The following is a 21,224-nucleotide window of genomic DNA, read 5'->3' on the forward strand; positions in this document are numbered from 1 at the left end:
GGCCCCTGGTGGTGGTTGTTTATAAGAAACCCCGTAGTGAATCTCTTTTCGTTTAATGCAACATAAATCCAAAATGGCAGGAGCTGATGGAGACGATTCTCTCTACCCCATCGCGGTTCTCATTGACGAGCTTCGTAATGAGGATGTGCAGGTAATCACCGATGCTCTGATCATAAGACGTTAGTTTTGGATATTATATTGGTGGTGTTTATTTTACTTAAACATGTCTGATTTAAAAAAGGATTGTTAGCTAACGTTAGGCCTTTTGGCCTGTTCATGAAATCTCAGCCCTGGCGCACCCAGTCTGGCTAACGTTAGCTGGCTATAAGCGTGTTACATGGTGTGATAAATATAAAACGGAATAGCTGCATGTCTTATTTAGTTACTGTCAAAAATATATAGCTAGGTAACTAACTAGTTATTTGCAGTGTGTAAAAGTAACTGGTGCTAGCTAGCGTTAGCTAGTTACTACTGGGTCACTTGTTTAGCTAGCTATTGTGCCGGGCTATCTATGCTACAGTCAGTAGTTAGCAGCGAACTAACTAATTAACGTTAGCTATTTAGCTACTTGTTTGTTATTTAAGTATTAACATGTACACACAACGTTACTGTATGCTGATTAGCAAGCTCATACATGTATATACCTGCTAATTACATAATTACAAGGAAGTTTCCTTCCTTCATGTACCCGACAGTCATCCAGCTCCACCCTGGTAATGGTAGTGAGATGATCATTATTTTCATGTTGTAACTAACTAGTTAACGTTAGTTAGGTAACTACTGACATGGTTAGTTATGTAATATATCTGCATCTTGCTTTGGTGTCTGAAAGCATTACAAAACATACACGTTATCTATACTCTAGAAAAAAAGTTATGTTTGTAGGAAGGCACCTAAAAGGGAATTCATTTCTCTTAGAAATGCTCATATCTGAAATAGTCTTGTAGTTCGCTTCACTGAAATGCAAAGAATCTTTTTATTGCTAATGGTGGCCTCTCTTGTAAGTTTCATGTAATAACTTCATCTGACATTGTTTACTTTCCAAGTTGCGACTGAACAGTATCAAAAAGCTGTCTACCATCGCATTAGCACTTGGAGTGGAGAGAACCCGCACTGAACTCCTCCCCTTCCTCACAGGTATGTCCTCACCTTAAGTCCCCAGTTACAGCCATCATCATGAGTCAAGATGTCTGAAAGGCTAATAATTCAGATTGAGTCAACACTCTTTAAAGAGATTCACAGGACATTACACAACCAGCATTAGCCTTGTCACTTTGCTGGAAATTGTTCTGTAGAATTCATCTATCTAATTGTGTTGTCATGCCAATCCCCCGTGCCCCCACTCTTTCAATTATGTTCAACACCTGACCTCTTGCAGACACCATCTATGATGAGGATGAGGTGCTTCTTGCCTTGGCTGAGCAGCTGGGCAACTTCACCATGCTGGTGGGAGGCCCTGAATATGTTCACTGTCTGCTGGTACGTATCTGTTTAAAACAAATTTGGTATTGAGCATATAATCAACATATTATATGGTGGGAGGCCCTGAATATGTTCACTGTCTGCTGGTACGTATCTGTTTAAAACAAATTTGGTATTGAGCATATAATCAACATATAGACCTTACAACACAATTTTAGAGTTAACCCATGCGTATACACCTATCTCAACATATCCAGTCAGCTACGCTACAAACACATACTTAGGTCCCTGTGTCTTTCTCCGCAGCCGCCGCTGGAGAGCCTGGCTACCGTGGAGGAAACGGTGGTGCGAGACAAGGCTGTGGAGTCTCTGCGTAAGATCTCCCAGGAGCACTCTCCTGTGGACCTGGAGGTGCACTTTGAGCCCCTGGTGAAGAGGCTGGCCAGTGGTGACTGGTTCACCTCCCGCACCTCTGCCTGTGGCCTGTTCAGCGTCTGCTACCCCCGCGTGTCCAGCACCGTCAAGGCTGAAATTCGCCAGTGAGTAGCTATATCAGGAGCGTTGTAGTTTAGACATGATTAGCGATTGAAATATGGTCTATTATGTGTCCCCCACTATAATCACTAGGAGCATAATATTAGAATTGCGGACGTTACTTTGTCTCATATCAGGGTTCCCATGCCCCCATCTCCTGTAGTCACACATACCAGCCTTTCAGTCCCAAGTCAATCAGATCGGGATGTTTAGCTACTCTTTTTGTGTAGAGGAGATACAATGGAGTTATGGTCTGATGGTGGGTGGCATGTTCTCTCCACAGGCATTTCCGCACTCTGTGCTCAGATGACACTCCCATGGTACGTCGCGCCGCAGCCTCCAAGCTTGGGGAATTCGCCAAGGTTCTGGAGCTGGACTATGTCAAGAGTGACATCATCTCGCTCTTCACCGCACTGGCCTCCGATGAGCAGGTACATACATGTACTCTATAAGCGCACAGGGCGTTCTGTGACATTGCGGTGGGAAGTGCCTGGAGTTCTACCACACAATTCCTAAATCGACTAGCCAATAGAAATAACATGTCCATACATATTAGCTGTTTTTGAATGGGGATGGATGAATATTTCTGCAAATTCAGTAGGTAGCACCACCTGGGACTCACAACTGGGTCTAGCTTTTGTTAACACCAACGCCTCAGCAGTTACACCATTTTATTAAATTGACACAGAATGAGAAATAATCCCATTGTCCCCCTGCCTGTAGGACTCAGTGCGCCTTCTGGCTGTGGAAGCCTGTGTGAGCATCGCCACACTGCTGCCCCAGGACGACCTGGAGACGCTGGTGATGCCCACCCTGCGCCAGGCCGCTGAGGACAAGTCCTGGAGGGTCCGCTACATGGTGGCTGACAAGTTCTCTGAGGTGAGCATGTGGAGACATTGATATGCTGCATGTAGCCATAATGCCTCAATATTTGCTGCTTTACCCAACCTGGAACGGAAGCAATGGGGGACGACAATCAATGCTTCACAAGTGGTCACTTTAAAATGGTTATTTTAGTAGTTTTTAGTCTGCCCATTTGTAGAGAAAAAAAGGGGCATTTTGAGAGAATTTTCTAATTTGTAAGAGGTATTTGCATTCTTTTGCTGTCATTTTAGTCTAGGCGTTTATATTTTACGTTGCTTTACTGTATTGAACTTGAGTAATACAATGCTGCAAGGGGAATGTAGGGTGGACATGGATTGCAGGACTGTTATGGGGCCCTGTAATGTTCTTAGTCCCCCAGTGTAGAACATTCTTAATGTCCTCTTTGCCACTTAACTTCATTACACTAACACATTGATTGCTAACCCATATGACCTTCTGTTGTCTTTTAGTATAAAATGGGACATATTGCCACTGTTCGATAATATGATGTAGAAGTTCAGTCAATCAATGTGAAAGCTTTCAGGATACCTCACACATTTTTTTTTGTGTGCCACACTTAACTGAAAGGTTTTCTACCACTTTCCCCCTCACCACCATGGTCTTTGGTAGCCTGTGTTCCCGACCTGAAATCCCATTAGTTTAGTGTGTTGATCAGCAAATCTCAGAGTAAGGTTTGAAGGTGGGATCATGTCAGAGCTGTAGATGGAGATGTCTGCTGGATGTTAATTGCTATGTCTGTGGTAGAAGTTCCCTTGTCCAATTCAACAGTTTGCAGGAAACTTACACACAAATGAAAGCCTGGCAATGGCAAATAGTTTTGTGCACTTTCCACCTTGCCACCGTGGACTTTGTAGCCTGTGTGTTCCCAACCCGAATCCCATCAGTTGAGTGTGTTGGTCATGGAGTCTCACACAAAGGTTTAGTGGTGGATGTTAATTGCCATGTCACTGATTCCACAGCTCCAGAAAGCGGTGGGCCCAGAGATCACCAAAAACGACCTGGTCCCAGCCTTCCAGAATCTGCTAAAGGACTGCGAGGCTGAGGTCCGAGCCGCCGCTGCCAACAAGGTCAAGGGTGAGTGTATGGACTATATCCGCCAGTCAAAGAAAGCCCCTGTTGAAATGAAAAATAACTGTTTGAATGAGAAGCTTTAAACGTCTTAAAGACCACAGTATTTATAAACCCCATTTCTTTCCTCAGAGTTCTGTGAGAACCTTCCAGAAGACAGCAGAGAGACCATTATCATGACTCACATTCTGCCCTGTGTCAAGGTATATATAAAAAACAGCCACGGTTCACTTTTATCCCTCTTTTATTCTGCTAGCTTGTCTTGGTTTCTTTGACCTGTCAATTTCTCACTTGATGGAAGTAACTCCTAGCACCCATGACTTACGAAGAGGCAATTTAAAAAAGCATTAATCTTAAAACATTATTTTTTTTAATCAAGCTGTCATGCTTTAGGCGAACAGTCATGTGTTCTGAAGTCTTGACAATAACACGAGTTAAGCAAATTATCTTGTTCAGAAGTGCAAATGCGCAGGCAGCGGATATTTTTAGACACCCGCATATCAATTTCTAGCATGAGTGTTAAACTGATTAACCTGTTTTTGGCCATACTTTCTATAAGTGAACTGGGAGGATATTATGCATTGTAGTTTGGGGGCTTGTGAAGAGATGAGGACTTGAGCTCAGTATAGCCTTTGGACAGCAGGGGGCAGTGTTGTATTTAAAATGTCTACCAAATCACCACAACTCCTATTCACTGTCTGTGTTGGAACGCACTGGGGAGTTCCTGAGTTTAAATGACATCCCTTTTGTTTAGGAAATATACATTTTGGGGAAATAACAGCTCTTCTAGGAACAACTCCAGCATAAAATACCAAAGTACAATTTTAGCCTATACCATCTTTAGTCAAATCCCAAGTCCTTATTAACTGTTATGTAAAGCTGGTCCAAATATGACTGAAATACTGTATATGAGCTCGGTGCAGCTATTCACTTATGTCGGATAAATGACAAAGTGTTTTCATGAAAGCAATTGAGAAAAGAACCAGTGGAAAAACACTAAAGGACATTATATGGACACTGCTCGTCAAATACAGTGGGGCAAAAAAGTATTTAGTCAGCCACCAATTGTGCAAGTTTTGTCACTTAAAAAGATGAGGCCTGTAATTTTCATCATAGGTACACTTCAACTATGACAGACAAAATGAGAGAAAAAAATCCTGAAAATCACATTGTAGGATTTTTAATGAATTAATTGGCAAATTATGGTGGAATATAAGTATTTGGTCAATAACAAAAGTTTATCTCAATACTTTGTTATATACCCTTTGTTGGCAATGACCGAGGTCAAATGTTTTCTGTAAGTCTTCACAAGGTTTTCACACACTGTTGCTGGTATTTTGGCCCATTCCTCCATGCAGAACTCCTCTAGAGCAGTGATGTTTTGGGGCTGTTGCTGGGCAACACGGACTTTCAACTCCCTCCAAAGATTTTCTATGGGGTTGAGCTCTGGAGACTGGCTAGTCCACTCCAGGACCTTGAAATGCTTCTTACGAAGCCACTCCTTCGTTGCCCGGGCGGTGTGTTTGGGATCATTGTCATGCTGAAAGACCCAGCCACGTTTCATCTTCAATGCCCTTGCAGATGGAAGGAGGTTTTCACTCCTTCCATCAGCACTGCAGGATTTGAGTCCCTGGCGGCATAGTGTTACTGATGGTAGGCTTTGTTACTTTGGTCCCAGCTCTCTGCAGGTCATTCACTAGGTCCCCCCGTGTGATTCTGGGATTTTTGCTCACCTTTCTTATGATAATTTTGACCCCACAGGGTGAGATCTTGCGTGGAGCCCCAGATCGAGGGAGATTATCAGTGGTCTTGTATGTCTTCCATTTCCTAATAATTGCTCCCACAGTTGATTTCTTCAAACCAAGCTGCTTACCTATTGCAGACTCAGACTTCCCAGCCTGGTGCAGGTCTACAATATTTTGTTTCTGGTGTCCTTTGACAGTCTTGGCCATAGTGGAGTTTGGAGTGTGACTGTTTGAGGTTGTGGACAGGTATCTTTTATACTGATAACAAGTTCAAACAGGTGCTGTTAATACAGGTAACGAGTGGAGGACAGATGAGCCTCTTAAAGAAGAAGTTACAGGTCTGTGAGAGCCAGAAATGTTGCTTGTTTGTAGGTGACCAAATACTTATTTTCCACCATAATTTGCAAATTCATTAAAAATCCTACAATGTGATTTTCAGGATTTTTTTTTCTCTCATTTTGTCTGTCATAGTTGAAGTGTACCTATGATGCAAATGACAGGCCTCATCTTTTTAAGTGTGAGAACTTGCACAATTGGTGGCTGACTAAATACTTTTTTGCCCCACTGTATCTCGTTCTTAAATCTTGGCCGTTAATAGGAAGTTGGCCCCTCCCTTTTGCCGCTATAACCGCCTCCACTCTTCTGGGAAGGCTTTCCACTAGATGTTGGGACATTGCTGCGGGACTTGCGTTCATTCAGCCACAAGAGCATTAGTGAGGTTGGGCACAGATATTGGGTGATTATGCCTGGCTCGCGGTCGGTGTTACAATTAATCCCAAAGGTGTTTGATGGGGTTGAGGTCAGGGCTCTGCAGGCTAGTCAAGTTCTTCCACACCGATCTAGACAAACCATTTCTGTATGGGCCTTGCCTTGTACACACGGGCATTGCCATGCTGAAACGGGCAAGGGCCTTCCACAAAGTTAGAGGCACAGAATGTTGTAGCGTTAAGATTTCCCTTCACTAGAACTATTGTGCCTAGTCCGAACCATGAAATAGCCCTAAACCATTGTTCCTCCTCCACCAAACTTTACAGTTGGCACTGTGCATTTGTGCAGGTGCCAGATTAGTCTATCGGTCTGCCAGATGGTGAAGCTTAATACATCACTCCAGAGAACAAGTTTCAACTGCTCCAGAGTCCAATAGTGGTGAGCTTTACACCACTCCACGCCGATGCTTGCCATTGCGTATGGTGGGCTAAGGCTTGTGTATGGGTGCTCAGCCATGGAAACCCATTTCATGAAGCTCCCGACGAACAGAAGCAGTATGCAACTCTGTAGTGAGTGTTGCAACCGAGGACAGACAACTTTTATGAGCTTCAGCACTCTGCAGTCCCATTCTGTGAGCTTGTGTGGCCTACCAGTTTGGCTGAGCTGTTGTTCCTAGACATTTCCACTTCACAATAACAGCACTTACAGTTGACAGGGCAGCTCAAGTAGGGCAGACATTTGACAAATAGACTGGGTGGAATCCTGTGACGGTGCCATGTTGAAAGTCACTGAGCTCTTCAGTCGGGCCATTTTACTGTCAATGTTTGTCTATGGAGATTGCATGGCTGTGTGGTTGATTTTATACACCTGTCAGCAATGGATCTGGCTGAAATGGCCAAATCCACTAATTTTGAAAGGGTGTCCACACACAGCAGTTTTGTGTGTGTATATAGTGTAAATGCCTGGTCTGTAGAGCACATTATGCTTCACAGCGCCGGGTCAGTTTGTGTAAACATGATTCATTTCAACACAGAGGCTAGTTTGCACTTACCCTGTCCACAACGGCACCGTATGCTATGGGCAGGATGTTGACTTTATACGCCTCTTGAGGAACATTGTCAGTGCTTCTCCAACTTTTTTTTCCGATGCCACTTTTCTCCCGAGGGAAATATCAATGTAGCAGTAATATTGTCATATAATATTGCCCTATTTGAAAATACTTGATTTGCTGTCCCTGTCCACTGAAATGTCTGACTCTTTCTCTCCTGACAGGAACTGGTGTCTGACACCAACCAGCATGTGAAATCTGCCCTGGCCTCTGTCATCATGGGCTTGTCCACTATCCTGGGCAAAGACAACACAGTGGAGCACCTGCTGCCTCTGTTCCTGGCCCAGCTCAAGGACGAGGTAAACACCAGTCACTACTTCTCCTATTCGTTCTGTTCATTAGGTACCAAATGGCAGAAAATAGGCTGAAACTGGTAGGGACTGGTTTCGACTTGGAGTCTGATCTGATCACCCCCTTAATATCCTCTAATGCTATTGGCCTTGTTCAGGATCAGATGTACCTGACTGGCTCCCTACCGGAGTATAAACCAAGGGATGACCCCGATAGGGTTTGAATCATTTTCCTGGTGATAGTTGTTGTAGTGGCTGTTTGATGTTTTCATTCTGTGTGGTTTCATTCTGACATATCCTTCCTAAATGTGGCCTGTATCACAGCCAAAATCCAGATGAAGTAAGACTTCGGCGCTAGCCGACTACATTTACATACGGTTCCTTTGGAATTATTCAGACCCCTTGACCTTTTCCGCAGCTTGTTACGTTGCAGCCTTATTCTAAAATTGATTAAATTGTTTGTTTTTCTCATCACCCTACACACACTACCCCATAATGACAAAGCAAAAACATTTTTTTGAGAAATGTTTCCAAATATATTCAAATTAAAACACTGATCACATTTACGTAAGTATTCAGACCCTTTATTCGCTAGTTTAAAGCACCTTTGGCAGTGATTACAGCCTCAAGTCTTCTTGGGTATGATGCTACTAGCTTGGCACACCTGTATTTAGGGAGTTTTTGCCCATTCCTCTCAAGCTCTGTCAGGTTGGATGGGGAGCGTACCTGCACAGCTATTTTCAGGTCTCTTCAGAGATGTTAGATTGGGTTAAAGTCTGGGCTCTGGCTGGGCCACTCAAGGACATTGGGACTTGTCCCAAAGTCACTCCTGCTTTTTCTTAGCTGTGTGCTTAGGGTCATTGTCCTGTTGGAAGGTGAACCTGCACGCTTGTTGGAGGTCTTGAGTGCTCTGGAGCAGGTTTTCATCAAGGATCTCTCTGTACTTTGCTATGTTTATCTATGCCTCGATCCTGACTATTCTCCCAGTCTCTGCTGCTGAAAAACATCCCCACAGCATGATGCTGCCACCACCATGCTTCACCATAGGGATGGTGCCAGGTTTCTTCTAGACGTGATGCTTGGCATTCAGGCCAAAAAGTTTATTCTTGGTTTCATCAAGAATTGTTTCTCATGGTCTGAGTCTTTAGTTGCCTTTTGGCGAACTCCAAGTGGGCTGTCATGTGCATTTCACTGAGGAGTGGCTTCCGTCTGGCCGCTACCATCAAGGTCTGATTTGGTGGAGTGTTGCAGAGATGGTTTTCCCATCTCCACAGAGGAACTCTAAAGCTCTGTCAGTGACCACTGGGTTCTTGGTCAACCCCCTGACCAAGATCCTTCTCCCCCGATTGCTCAATTTGCCCAGGTGGCCAGCTCTAGGAAGAGTCTTGGTGGTTCCAAACCTCTGTTTAAGAATGGTGGAGGCCACTGTTGTTTGGGACCTTTAATGCTGCAGAAATCTTTTCAAAATCTATTCGAGCTCTATGGATGGAGGCAGTTTCAACCTCGTGGCTTGGTTTTTGCTCTGACATGCACGGTCAACCCCGGAACCTTTTATATAGACACGTGTGCCTTTCCAAATCATGTTCAATCAATTGAATTTGGCACAGGGGGACACCAATCAAGGATGATCAACGGAAACTGGATGCACCTGAGCTCAATTTCAAGTCTCATAGCAAAGGGTCTGAATGCTTATGTAAATAAGGTATTTCTGTTTGTTAAAAAAAAAAAAGATTTCTAGCCTGTTTTTGCTTTGTCATTATGGGGTATTGTGTGTAGATTGAGGATTGTTATTCATTTAATCCATTTTAGAATACGGCTGTCATGTAACGTGTGTAATGTGGAAAAGGTCCAGGGGTATATTTAAGGCACTGTATTTCTGGTGGCTTATTGATACTGGAGAGGAAAGGTTTGGGCAGATGACGCAAACTGCCCTGCAACAAAAATAAATGTGCACAAATACACAGATACGATTGGCTGTCATCTATGGCAGCCTTACTATTAAAAGATGTTCTAGTTTGCCTTGCAGCCAATGCTGAGTTGACAGGGTTTGTGTCATAAAGGATTACAGTCAAAACGGACAACTGCGTTGCAAAACAGCCCGGATGACTCACGGATATAAAAAATAATCTGTTTTCGTCAATATTTCTACTCCAAATATTTAGTTATTGGATTTTGTACTGTCCCTCAGCTGGCTGCCAACTCTGTCGTGTTCTCTTTTTTTTTCACAAAAAGCTTGATGTGAAATGTGTCTGCACATTCGGAGGCTAAGAACCAAGGGTCTGGGACTGGCAGCAGGAGTTGGGAACGAGCGGAATGTCTTTGGCAATTCTTTTAGCCGTTGTTGCTAATGTCATGTTGCGATTGGAGCCAAGAAAGGCGTCATTACAAGCAGATGGGGAAGCATAAGCAATAGCTCAGATTTTCTGTCGCAAAGATTTTTGCCACTGAAGAACACTTGAAATAAAAGGGCTTTCATTCTTGAAGGACATATGACATGTAATGTTCCCTAATGTATTTATCCCCACAACTTATACAAGAGATCTCGCTCTTCTCTCTCCCTCTCTTTCTTGCTCTTTTTCTCCATCCCCTTCTTTCTCCCTGCAGTGCCCTGAGGTGCGCCTCAACATCATCTCCAACCTGGACTGTGTCAACGAGGTGATCGGCATCCGCCAGCTCTCCCAGTCACTGCTGCCTGCTATCGTGGAGCTGGCCGAGGACGCCAAGTGGAGGGTCCGCCTGGCCATCATCGAGTATATGCCCCTGTTGGCCGGACAGCTGGTGAGTCCTCGGTTGCATCCCAAACGGCACCCTATTCCCTACATAGTGCTCTGCTTGTGACCAGAGCCCTTGCGCCCTATTCCCTACATAGTGCACTACTTTTGATCAAATGTGCCATGCGTGTGTTCCGCAGTTCATGGTGGGCAAGTGCTGGTCACCAACATCATTGTAAAAATAAAAAATAAAAATCTATGCAATGTGTAAGTAATTCAGCTAGCTTTATTTGTGATTTCTATGTAGAAAGTAACACCCTCAATTACTATTCAGTAATAGTGTTGCTTCCACTGTAATGTCTGGATGTTATTTTTTGGGATTTATTTGAAATATATTCTCTTCTAATCTCTACCCCAGGGAGTGGAGTTCTTTGACGAAAAGCTGAACACCCTCTGCATGGCATGGCTCATTGACCACGGTAAGAACCCCCCCCCCCCACTAATACACACCACTCTCTGTTCAATGCATTTGACTTCTGTGTCCACACCGTGAGAAGTCGGCGGGAGTAGACGGACTCCAACATTGGACAGGGGTGGGTCACGTCCCAGACGGATCATGTCCCATGCTGCTGTCTCAGCTAGCAGTTCTTCTCCAGCTTCCCTCCTCCCCCGCATCCTCTGGTTTGGGGGGAGAGAGGGAGACGTGTCAGGCTGCAGCTCTCAGCCTCACGGCTGTGCCAATGACAAAGGTCTGATAAGAACCCAGTGACTTGGACTGGGAGAGGCCAGGGAAATGCGCTCTCCTTAATGTCTCTCCTGCCCTCTCCTCTCTAGCTGAGCAAGTTAAATTCAATGTTGTGCTACCGCACGGCAAGGGATACCAGAGCATCAAGTATAGGTCCAAGAGGCTTCTAAACAGCTTCTACCCCCAAGCCATAAGACTTCTGATCATCTAATCAAATGGCTACCCAGACTATTTGCAGTGCCCCCACCCTCTTCTACGCTGATGCTAGTCTGTTATTATCTCTGCATAATCACTTTAATAACTCTACCTACATGTACAAATTACCTCGACTAACTGGTGCCCCCGCACATTGACTCAGTACCGGTACCTCCTGTACATAGCCTCACTATTGCTATTTTACTGTTGCCCTTTAATTATTTGGGGGGTCTGAATACTTTCCGAATGCACTTTATCTGTGAGTAACTGGCAAATATGGGGGGGTGCATGTTAAACCATGGGGGCTGCTTTAAATGTGTGGCAATTTGATTATAGGGGAAGCACTGCAAAACATCAGTCAGAACAACACACGCTATCAACGAGCCACCTGTGGTTCTCCACTTGGCAGCTTCTTGTTATTGTTAAACTATCTGACCATTCAATCATAACTCACACCTTTCAGCCAAATCGATGCACGCTTCATATTCGTGACATTGTCAGCCAACCAGTCTATAAAGCCTTGAACAGCAAGATTGAATCTGTTGTTGGCCTATCGCTCGAGTGCATCTTTAGTAATCCTGTTTAGAAATAAATGTCTTCTGAGAGCTGTCCTCAGTGTATAGACGAGGTTCTGTTTGTCCTCAGAAAACTTGCTTAAATTTCAGCATGGAAGACTTTAGCTCTGGTCAACAGTTTTTCCAAGCTACAGATCTAGGATCAGGATTTCCTCCCCCAATCCTAACATCCTAAATGCGAAACTGACCCATTGTCAGTGTCGAGGCATTTTCTCCGCTATGCATAACGCAATCTACCTTATATTACCATATCCCCCATTTCCCTTCTGGCTTTATGGACAACCATCATGGCTGTAGAATAGATGAAACAGGATGCAGATAGGTCAATAGTGGAACATTCCCTACACATTTGTCAGACACAGTCCAAATACCTGTACTTGCATTTTAAATAGTAGGCTAAATATACTGAACAAAAATATAAGTACAACAATTTTACGGAGTTACAATTCATATAAGGAAATCAGTCAATTGGAAAATTCATTAGGCCCCAATCTATTGATTTCACAGGACTGGGCAGGGACGCAGCCATGTGGTCCAGGGAGAACATTGGCTGGGTCTAGCTCAAGTGAGTTGGCCTATCAGAATAAGGGTTTTCCCCTCAAAAGGGCCTTATTAGGTGGAGGTCCCGTGCTTGTGTGGTCGGCGTTTGTGATTCCAGTTGGACGTACTGTCAAATTCTCTAAAATGATGCTGGAGGCGGCTTATGGTAGAGAAAGGGCCTTTTAGGGCCGTCCTCTGACATTGCCTGGTATGGAGGTCCTGGATGGCAGGAAGCTTTGCCCCAGTGATGTACTGGGATGTATGCACTGCCCTCTGTAGTGCCTTGCAGTCAGAGGCTGAGCAGTTGCCATACCAGGTGGTGATGCAACCAACCAGGATGCTCTCGATGGTGCAGCTGTAGAACCTTTTGAGGATCTGAGGTCCCATGCCAAATCTTTTTAGTCTCCCGAGGGGGAATAGGTTTTGTCTTGTCCTCTTCATGAATGTTTTGGTGTGTTTGGACCATTCTAGTTTGTTGGTGATGTGGACGCTAAGGAACTTGACACACTTGACACACTCAATCTGCTCCACTAAGCTGTTGTCAATGAATAGCTTTCTCACATAGGTGTTATTTTTTGTCCAGGTGGGAGAGGGCAGTGTGGAGTGCAATAGAGATTGCATCGTCTGTGGATCTATTTACATTTACATTTAAGGGTGGTATGCGAATTGTAGTGGATCTAGGGTTTCTGGTATAATGGTGTTGACGTGAGCCATGACCAGCCTTTCAAGTACTTCATGGTTACACGTGTGAGTGCTACGGGTCAGTAGTCATTTAGGCAGGTTGCCTTAGTGTTCTTGGGCACAGGGAATATGGTGGTCTGCTTAAAACATGTTGGTGTTAGACTCAGACAGGGAGAGGTTAAAAATGTCAGTGAAGACAGTTGCCAGTTGGTCAGCGCATGCTCGCAGTACATGCCCTGGTAATCCGCCTGGCCCTGCGACCTTGTGAATGTTGACCTGTATGAAGGTCTTACTCACATCGGCTGCGGAGAGCGAGATCAGTCATCTTGAACAGTTGGTGCTCTCATGCATGTTTCAGTGTTATTTGCCTCAAAGCGAGCATAGAAGTATTTTAGCTCGTCTGGTAGGCTCGTGTCTCTCGACTGTGCTTCCCTTTTGTTCTTGTAATGGCTTGCAAGCCCTGCCACATCCGGCGAGCGTCGATTCGGTCTTAGTCCTGTATTGACGCTTTGCCTGGTTGATGGTTCGTCTGAGGGCGTAGTGGGATTTCTTATAAGCTTCCGGGTTAGAGTCCCGCTCCTTGAATGCGGCAGCTCTGGCCTTTAGTTCAGTGAGGATGTTGCCTGTAATCCATCCCTTCTGGTTGGGGGTATGTACGTACAGTGCCTGTGGGGACTACGTCATCAACGCACTTATTGATGAAGTCAATGACTGATGTGGCGTACTCCTCAATGCCATGGGAAGAATCCCGGAACATGTTCCAGTCTGTGATAGCAAAGCAGTCCTGTAGTTTAGCATCTGCTTCATCTGACCCCTTTTTTATTGATCGAGTCACTGGTGCTCCCTGCTTTCATTTTTGCTCGTAAGCAGGAACCAGGAGGGTAGAATTGTCACATTTGCCAAATGGAGGGCGAGGGATCGCTTTGCACACGTCTGTGTGTGGAGTAAAGGTGGTCTAGAGTTGTTTTGTCCCCCCCCTCTTCTGGTTGCACATTTAACATGCTGTTAGAAATTTTGTAAAACACATTTTAAGAATCCCTGCATTAAAGTCCCCAGCCACTGGGAGCGCCACCTCTGGATGAGTATTTCCTGTTTGCTTGTGGCAAAATACAGCTCATTGAGTGCGGTCTTAGTGCCAGCATCGGTCTGTGGTGGTATGTAGACTCCTACAAACAATACAGATGAAAACTCTGTAGGTAGATTGTGTGGTCTACAGCTTATTAAGCAATACTCTACCTCAGGTGAGCATAACCTGAACTTCCTTAGACATCGTGCACCAGCTGTTAACAAATATGCATAGTCCACCCCCCCTGTCTTACGAGTCGATGCTGTTTTATCCTGCTGATACAGCGTGTAACCAGCCAGCTGTATGTTGATAATGTCGTCGTTCAGCCACGACTCTGTGAAGCTTAAGATATTATTGGTTACACACTTTATTGATGACCCATAGCGTAAGAGAAATTTACACCCAAAACGGTTACCCTTCCATGTTCATTTGGCCCTTTTGTTGATATTATGGACCTTTACATTAGCTGGTCATGTATATGGTGCCATACAAATCCTCTTCCTAACATGATCAAAAGTCGACACCCATGTCACTTTTTCCCCCATTTTCTTTATTTTTATAAATCTCTTTGGAAGTGTTTTAAGTCGGAGACAATCAAGCCTCTAAGATAAACATTGAAAACATAGCCGTGGCTCCCTGCTTGGCCCTCAAATCCGAGTTTACGCGGAAAAAGTCAATCCACCTGCTCGGTGGATGGATTATCTTGGCAATGGAGAAATGCTCACGAACTGGGATTTAAACAAATTTGTGCACGAAATTGAAGAATAAGCTTTGTGTGCGTTTGGAAAATGTTGGTGATCTATTTCAGCTCATGAAACATGGGACCAACACTTTACATGTTGCATTTTATATTTTTGTTCAGTGAAGAAAGTTATGACATTTCAACAATAAAGATGTTGCCAGGATGTCCTCATTTTGCCAGGATGTCAGGATGTCCTCATTTTGGCTTCATCTTAGTAGAATTTGCTGCACATTAATGAAGAGAAGTGTCTTTTCAAACCCACTTGTTTGACAACAGCTGATAAGAGGATGGGCTGTACCAAAATGAAAGAATTGTGGGAAACGGCGCAATTAAGCATTGGATGACATTTCTCAGGATGGGTGTCCCTAGTTTGTGGCTTACTGCATTTATACTAAACAGTACATTCAAAGTAGTATGATTACTACACCGTATGTAGTTTTAGTAAGAAGTTGCCCAGACACATTTCTGACATGGCCAGAGTCACGCACAGGTTTTAATATCTCATTGTAGCGCCAAAGCCTTGGGTTCCACAGGCCAATGGCAATGCTCTTCTAGCCTCGGCTAGGCTCTCTAGCAGTCTCTTTATGGCTGTATTAGGAGCCAAGGGGCCAGGTTTGTCAGTGGGTTAGAAATGTGTTTTACCCAGGCCCACTGGTCTCCCTCGCTCTGTTTATAAGCCAGTATTGAATATCAGGTAATCAGGCTTGTGTGTACGCAGATGTTATGTCACTGTATTCTGGGCACAATTGAGTGTTTTGAGCAGTTCTGCAGTCACTAGCCTCTCTAGCCACGATTACTGGTGGACATGTTTTCCATGCAAATGGGAGATTTTCCATGTTATTTATTTGTTATTTGGCAAACAAACTGACAATAATCCAAAGATGGCTGCCAAATGGCTAGAAAAGCGCTCAAAAGAACCAAGAAACCTAGCAATGTTTGCAAGTGCAAGGTACTCAGGTTTTTCCTGAGTAGTGTATTGACGACCTACTCACTAAACCTACTAGTTTATCTCCATTTTAGATCGCAATTTAATTTGAGTAACGCTAAGTCAATAGGTCCACCTAGTTCTATTAATATTATAGTTTTATAAAGGAAAACCATAACACTTTTTTTTTTCTGACCACTTTTTTTTTATATACCTACTACTAAAAATAGCCAAGTAGTTTATTTAGTGCTTACAGGCCAATGTCTCAAAGTGTATGTGTGTGTGTTTTCGACAGTATACGCTATCCGCGAGGCAGCCACCTGTAACCTTATGAAGCTGGTGGAGAAGTTTGGAGCCGAGTGGGCCCAGAACACCATCGTGCCCAAGGTGCTGGGCATGGCCAACGACCCCAACTACCTGCACAGGATGACCACGCTCTTCTGCATCAACGTGAGTCCTCCTGACAAGTACACCACACACAAACCCTCAGACACTAGGCGTATAATACGATGGAAGCTAGATCTACTCAGGTTTTTATATAAAGCTAGTCATATTACCAAGGTGGATATTGATCATGTAGCTGCCTCCATCTCAAGCAGGCTTGTAACTTTGCATGCAGCACATGGCTAGTTGAACGCCGAACTATTCGAGTTGACGCTGAACCATCAATCCATGGGAGAGTCGGTGACGACTTTTGCTGAAATCAACATGAAAGAGAAGCTCTTGCAAATTTCACAGGCTATGGTATAAAGTAGGCTATTAAAGTGCATTTTGTTTTATTACATATCGTTAATGCAGACTTTGGGGTGCTTATCAATGCACAAATAGCTGTCCCCCCCCCCTCTATAAAATAATGGTATTATGTCATATAAAACTTTTATTATACATTAACTTTCTTATGCTTGCTGTCATTACTAAATGTTTAGTGAGATGGGTTTTTTAATATGACTATAACACATTTCATTCATAAGACGTGTGATTATTCATCTCTCACAAATTATGTGAAAGATTACGCAAACTTTGCGAAAGGGAGGGAATCTGATTTCATTGGTCCTCACCTCGCAGCTCAGTCATTTCATTCAGGGTAAGCGGAGTTAGTGGCCTGCCTTGGAGCAGGTTAGTTCTGAAGGATCCGTTGCCATAGAAATGGCTAAAAGGTGAGCCACTTTCGTATGACCAGTTATCCTGATTTGAACCCTGAATTGATCAGTTACCTCGCTTATGCTTCTAACCTGATTCATAGTATAGGGTTGATCTCCTTAAACCTCAGATGGATTTAAACCAAGTCATTTTTGGCCAACATTTTACTTCTAAAACAGTTATACTTTTTTAGCAGGTACCTTACTGTCCCAGTCATTTATTCTGGTAATTTATCATGATTTTAAATCTGATATTTTAGGCATTTATCAGATGCTCTTATCCAGAGTAATTTAGTCACTTGTGTCTAACGATCATTTGTTTATGCATTGTTGGTTTTTATGTAATCTACCCCAGGCTCTGTCTGAGGTCTGTGGCCAGGACATCACCACTAAGCAGATGCTGCCTGTGGTCCTCAAGATGTCCAACGACCAGGTGGCCAACGTGCGCTTCAATGTGGCCAAGTCCCTCCAGAAGATCGGCCCCGTCCTTGACAGCAAGTACGTCCTCCTCGTCCACCACAAAGCCCTCGTTCATCTCGTTCAGGCCTACCTGAACAACCATCTCCGATGACTTGACCACAGTCTACATCAGGGTTGTGTTCAGTGGGCACAAAACATGAGCAAAAATTATGAAACTGATGAGGCTCTTTTCTGAACTGGCCCAGTAAGGATGCTCATTTGAGTTATTCTGTGACGGTATGTTTTGTGTCTACTGAACACGACCCAGATCTCCATGTCCAACCGTAATTCCTTGCAGTCAGCTATTCCATTATGGCACGGGAGGGTGTGGAAAATGTGTGCCCTGTGTGAAACGTTTTGTTTTTCTCAGTGCTCTGCAGACAGAGGTGAAACCAGTCCTGGAGAAACTAGACACAGACACAGATATGGATGTTAAGTACTTTGCCCAGGAAGCTATAAGCGGTAAGTATAGTACTCTGTCCATTTTCTTCTTGTATGAAGTCGCCTCACTTGGGCCACATTCAGTTAGGCACATGTTGTGGAACATTGCCAATAGAAATGTCCATGAATAGAGCTGCTGGTAGTCCTTGTGCTACGTCAAACACATGTTTGTTAGAAATGGCCTATATTATGTGTATCTGAGCGTTCTACAATGTGCCCTGCTGAATGCGTTTCCCAATGTGAACGTTAGTCCATCTCGTCATTCTGATTCATTTCTCCCCTTAGTTCTGGCCCTGGCATAAACCAACCCAAGCTTGGCTATCCAGAGGAAACAACAACCCAAGATGTTGCGACATTGCAAACACTTTTCACAATATATTTATTGATGTTCATGAGCAACTGGTGATGTACGGAGACATAACGGAGCCTATTAACACCTATTTGTCTTTTTTTTTTTTTCTTTACTCTCAGAGATAATAAAATGTCCAGGAAAAGCACAGGCTTCTAATTTCCCCTCGCTGTAACTCTTTTGCTTCTCCAAGTGTGATGAAACATGCATTTAAGCATTGCATGCTGACCACTGTGCATAAGTAGCATTGCTGGTTTGACCCACACATTCCTCTCCTACATACATAGCCACCGACTAGCGTTTACTATTAGCACGGCCCCATTCGCTGCCACATTTCTCTGTACGAAACACCCAGAACACGCGAGCCAGCTCTTGGTTGCATGTCCAAGTGCTAGACAGATGCTATTGCTGCAGCAGATGGTGAGGAAGGCTGTTTTATTTGCTCGTGAAGAACTGCTAGGCTAAGGCACCTGCATATTTTGTTTACATGTGCTGCCCTCCCCCCCCTCGGGTGTTCCTCATGTATTCATAAAAGCAGTTTGTGCAACACCCCATCCTCGCTTTCTGTCCTGTGCAGGTGTTCTGTGTGTGTGCAATGAATTACAGTTGAATTTGTCTGAGAAATGAGTAATACACACCGTGTTCTATCGAAATGTGAAGGGATACTTTGTGATTTGCCCTTTATCTACTTCCCCAGAGTTAGATGAACTTGGGGATACCATTTTTATGTCTCGATGTCTAGTACAAAGGAAGTTAGAGGTGGTTTTGTGAGCATTCGTTAACTAACGCTAGTTAGCAATTAAGCCTGTAGTAGTTAGTAACTTCCTTCAAACTGCATGCAGAGCCATAAATATGGTATCCACATGTTCATCTGACTGGGGAAGTAGATAGAGGGACCTCATTGCCCAAATCATGAAGTGTCCCATTAGTTATGGGGACCACCACCACCCATCATTTGATTTGTTGTTATAGATTAGTTTATGTATTCAGTTCATCACTGGTGTTATTTCTTTTTCTGGGTCATTTGTTTGACACGGGGGGGGCATTTGGTGTAATTGTTCAATCTCTCTTGCTCTTAATCTTTGTGCCAATTACTGATGAGCAATGTTGTTGTTTTTTAGTAAGCTTTCGTAAGGTTTAGCTCTTGATTGCCCTAATTTTATGTCGTAATGATGTTTTGTGTTCTCTAAAGACAAGGCATCACTCCTCACGGGTTGTCATTCAGTCAGTTGAACAAGGCTGACCACTGAAGCTAAAAGGACGGGGAGCACTGAGAATAGCAGGGCTCTGTGTGTGGGTGGTTGTATAATATGGGATGGGAAGGGTGTGTGTGAATGATTTGGTTGAATACAGTCAAAAGAAACTTGTCTTTCCCTCCTGTCTCCCTCCCCATTTTCTCATCGGTCTCTTAAATAAACAAACCTTGATTGGCCCATAACATTTAGTCTTTGGTTTTTATTAAGTTCTCTCCACAATTGTGACGCTGTACTTGAACTGAATCCACTTTTGCATTGAGTGTTGTAACTTTAGTTGTCTGCACACCCTTAAGTTTATAGATCTTGTTGCCTTAAAGGTATTGAGTGAAATTACTTTGCACAGCAGCACTGCAACGAGCAAGATTAGACTGCTGTCACACACAGTATCTGTACATGTGCACCAGTTCCCTTCAGGCGCTTGATGTGAAAGCCACCGGACCAAAACGGCAGGGAAGTTTAGCCTGGCACGCCAAAGCTCCTAATTCTGACCTGAGTTAAGCGTGCGTAAATGGGTGTAATGTAAAAGTCAGTGAAAGTTATGCACAAGAGTATACGAAACATTAACACTTGCCCTTTCCATGACAGACGAACCAGGTGATAGCTTTGACCGCTTATTGATGTCACTTGTTAAATCCACTTTAAATCAGTGTAGATAGAGACCGGTTAAAGAAGGATTTTTAAGCCTTGAGACATGGATTGTCAGAGGGTGAATGGGCAAGACAAAAGATTTAAGTGCTTTTGAACAGGGTATGGGAGTAGGTGCCAAGACTTGCAAAACTTATTGGTTATTCACACAACAGTTTCCTGTGTATCAAGAATAGTCCACCACCCAAAGGACATCCAGCCAACTTGACACAACTGTGGGAAGCATTGGAGTCAACATGGGTCAGCATCCCTGTGGAACCCTTTCGTCCCCTTGTAGTCCAAGCCCTGACGAATTGAGGCTGTTCTGAGGGCAGAAGTGGAGGGGTACAACTCAATATTAGGAAGGTGTATATGCACAGTGCCAGTCAAAAGTTTGGACACACCTATGCACACCTTATACATTGAATAATAATAGTGAAGACAACTATGAAATAAAACATGGAATCACGTAGTAACCAAAAAAGTGTTAAATCTAAATATATTTTATATTTGAGATTAATCAAAGTATCCACCCTTTGCCTTGACAGCTTTGCACACACTTGGCATTTCTCAGGCTTCATGAAGTAGTCACCTGGAATGCGTTTCAATAAAAAGATGTGCCTTAACAGTTAATTTGTGGAATTTCCTTCCTCGTACATTTAAACTATTCAGTTGTGTTGTAACATGGTCGGGGTGGTATACAAAAGATAGCCCTATTTGGTAAAATACTAAATCTATATTATGGCAAGAACAGCTCAAATGAGCAAAGAGAAACAACAGTCCATTACTTTAAGACATGATTGTCAGTCAATCCTTTGAAAGTTTCTTCAAGTGCAGTCGCAAAAACCATCAAGCGCTATGATGAAACTGGCTCATGAGGACCGCCACAGGGAAGGAAGACCCAGAGTTACCTCTGGTGCAGAGGATATGTTCAATAGAGTTAACGGCACCTCAGATTGTAGCCCAAATAAATGCTTCACAGAGTTCAAGTAACAGACACATCTCAACATCAACTG

General features: G+C 43.7%; 1 protein-coding gene across 2 annotated transcripts; it reads left to right on the forward strand.

The window, feature by feature from the left end:
• On the forward strand, positions 1-19,766 carry ppp2r1bb (protein phosphatase 2, regulatory subunit A, beta b). 2 transcript variants are annotated; one of them, XM_064984190.1, is made up of 15 exons: positions 1-151; positions 1,047-1,137; positions 1,379-1,479; positions 1,729-1,961; positions 2,240-2,387; positions 2,680-2,835; positions 3,801-3,915; positions 4,042-4,112; positions 7,635-7,769; positions 10,365-10,538; positions 10,890-10,950; positions 16,236-16,390; positions 17,435-17,577; positions 17,909-18,000; positions 18,265-19,766. In XM_064984190.1, exons 1-15 carry the CDS (start codon positions 56-58, stop codon positions 18,279-18,281), a joined length of 1,788 nt encoding a protein of 595 aa, XP_064840262.1. In that variant the 5' UTR covers positions 1-55; the 3' UTR covers positions 18,282-19,766. The 2 variants fall into 2 exon arrangements, with proteins under 2 accessions (XP_064840262.1, XP_064840263.1); XM_064984191.1 differs by lacking the exons at positions 1-151; positions 1,047-1,137; positions 1,379-1,479 and adding an exon at positions 1,540-1,568.
• The last annotated feature ends 1,458 nt before the right edge of the window (positions 19,767-21,224 follow it).

This window comes from Oncorhynchus masou, chromosome 13, assembly GCF_036934945.1.
Source record: "Oncorhynchus masou masou isolate Uvic2021 chromosome 13, UVic_Omas_1.1, whole genome shotgun sequence".
NCBI classification, from domain to species: Eukaryota; Metazoa; Chordata; class Actinopteri; order Salmoniformes; family Salmonidae; genus Oncorhynchus; species Oncorhynchus masou.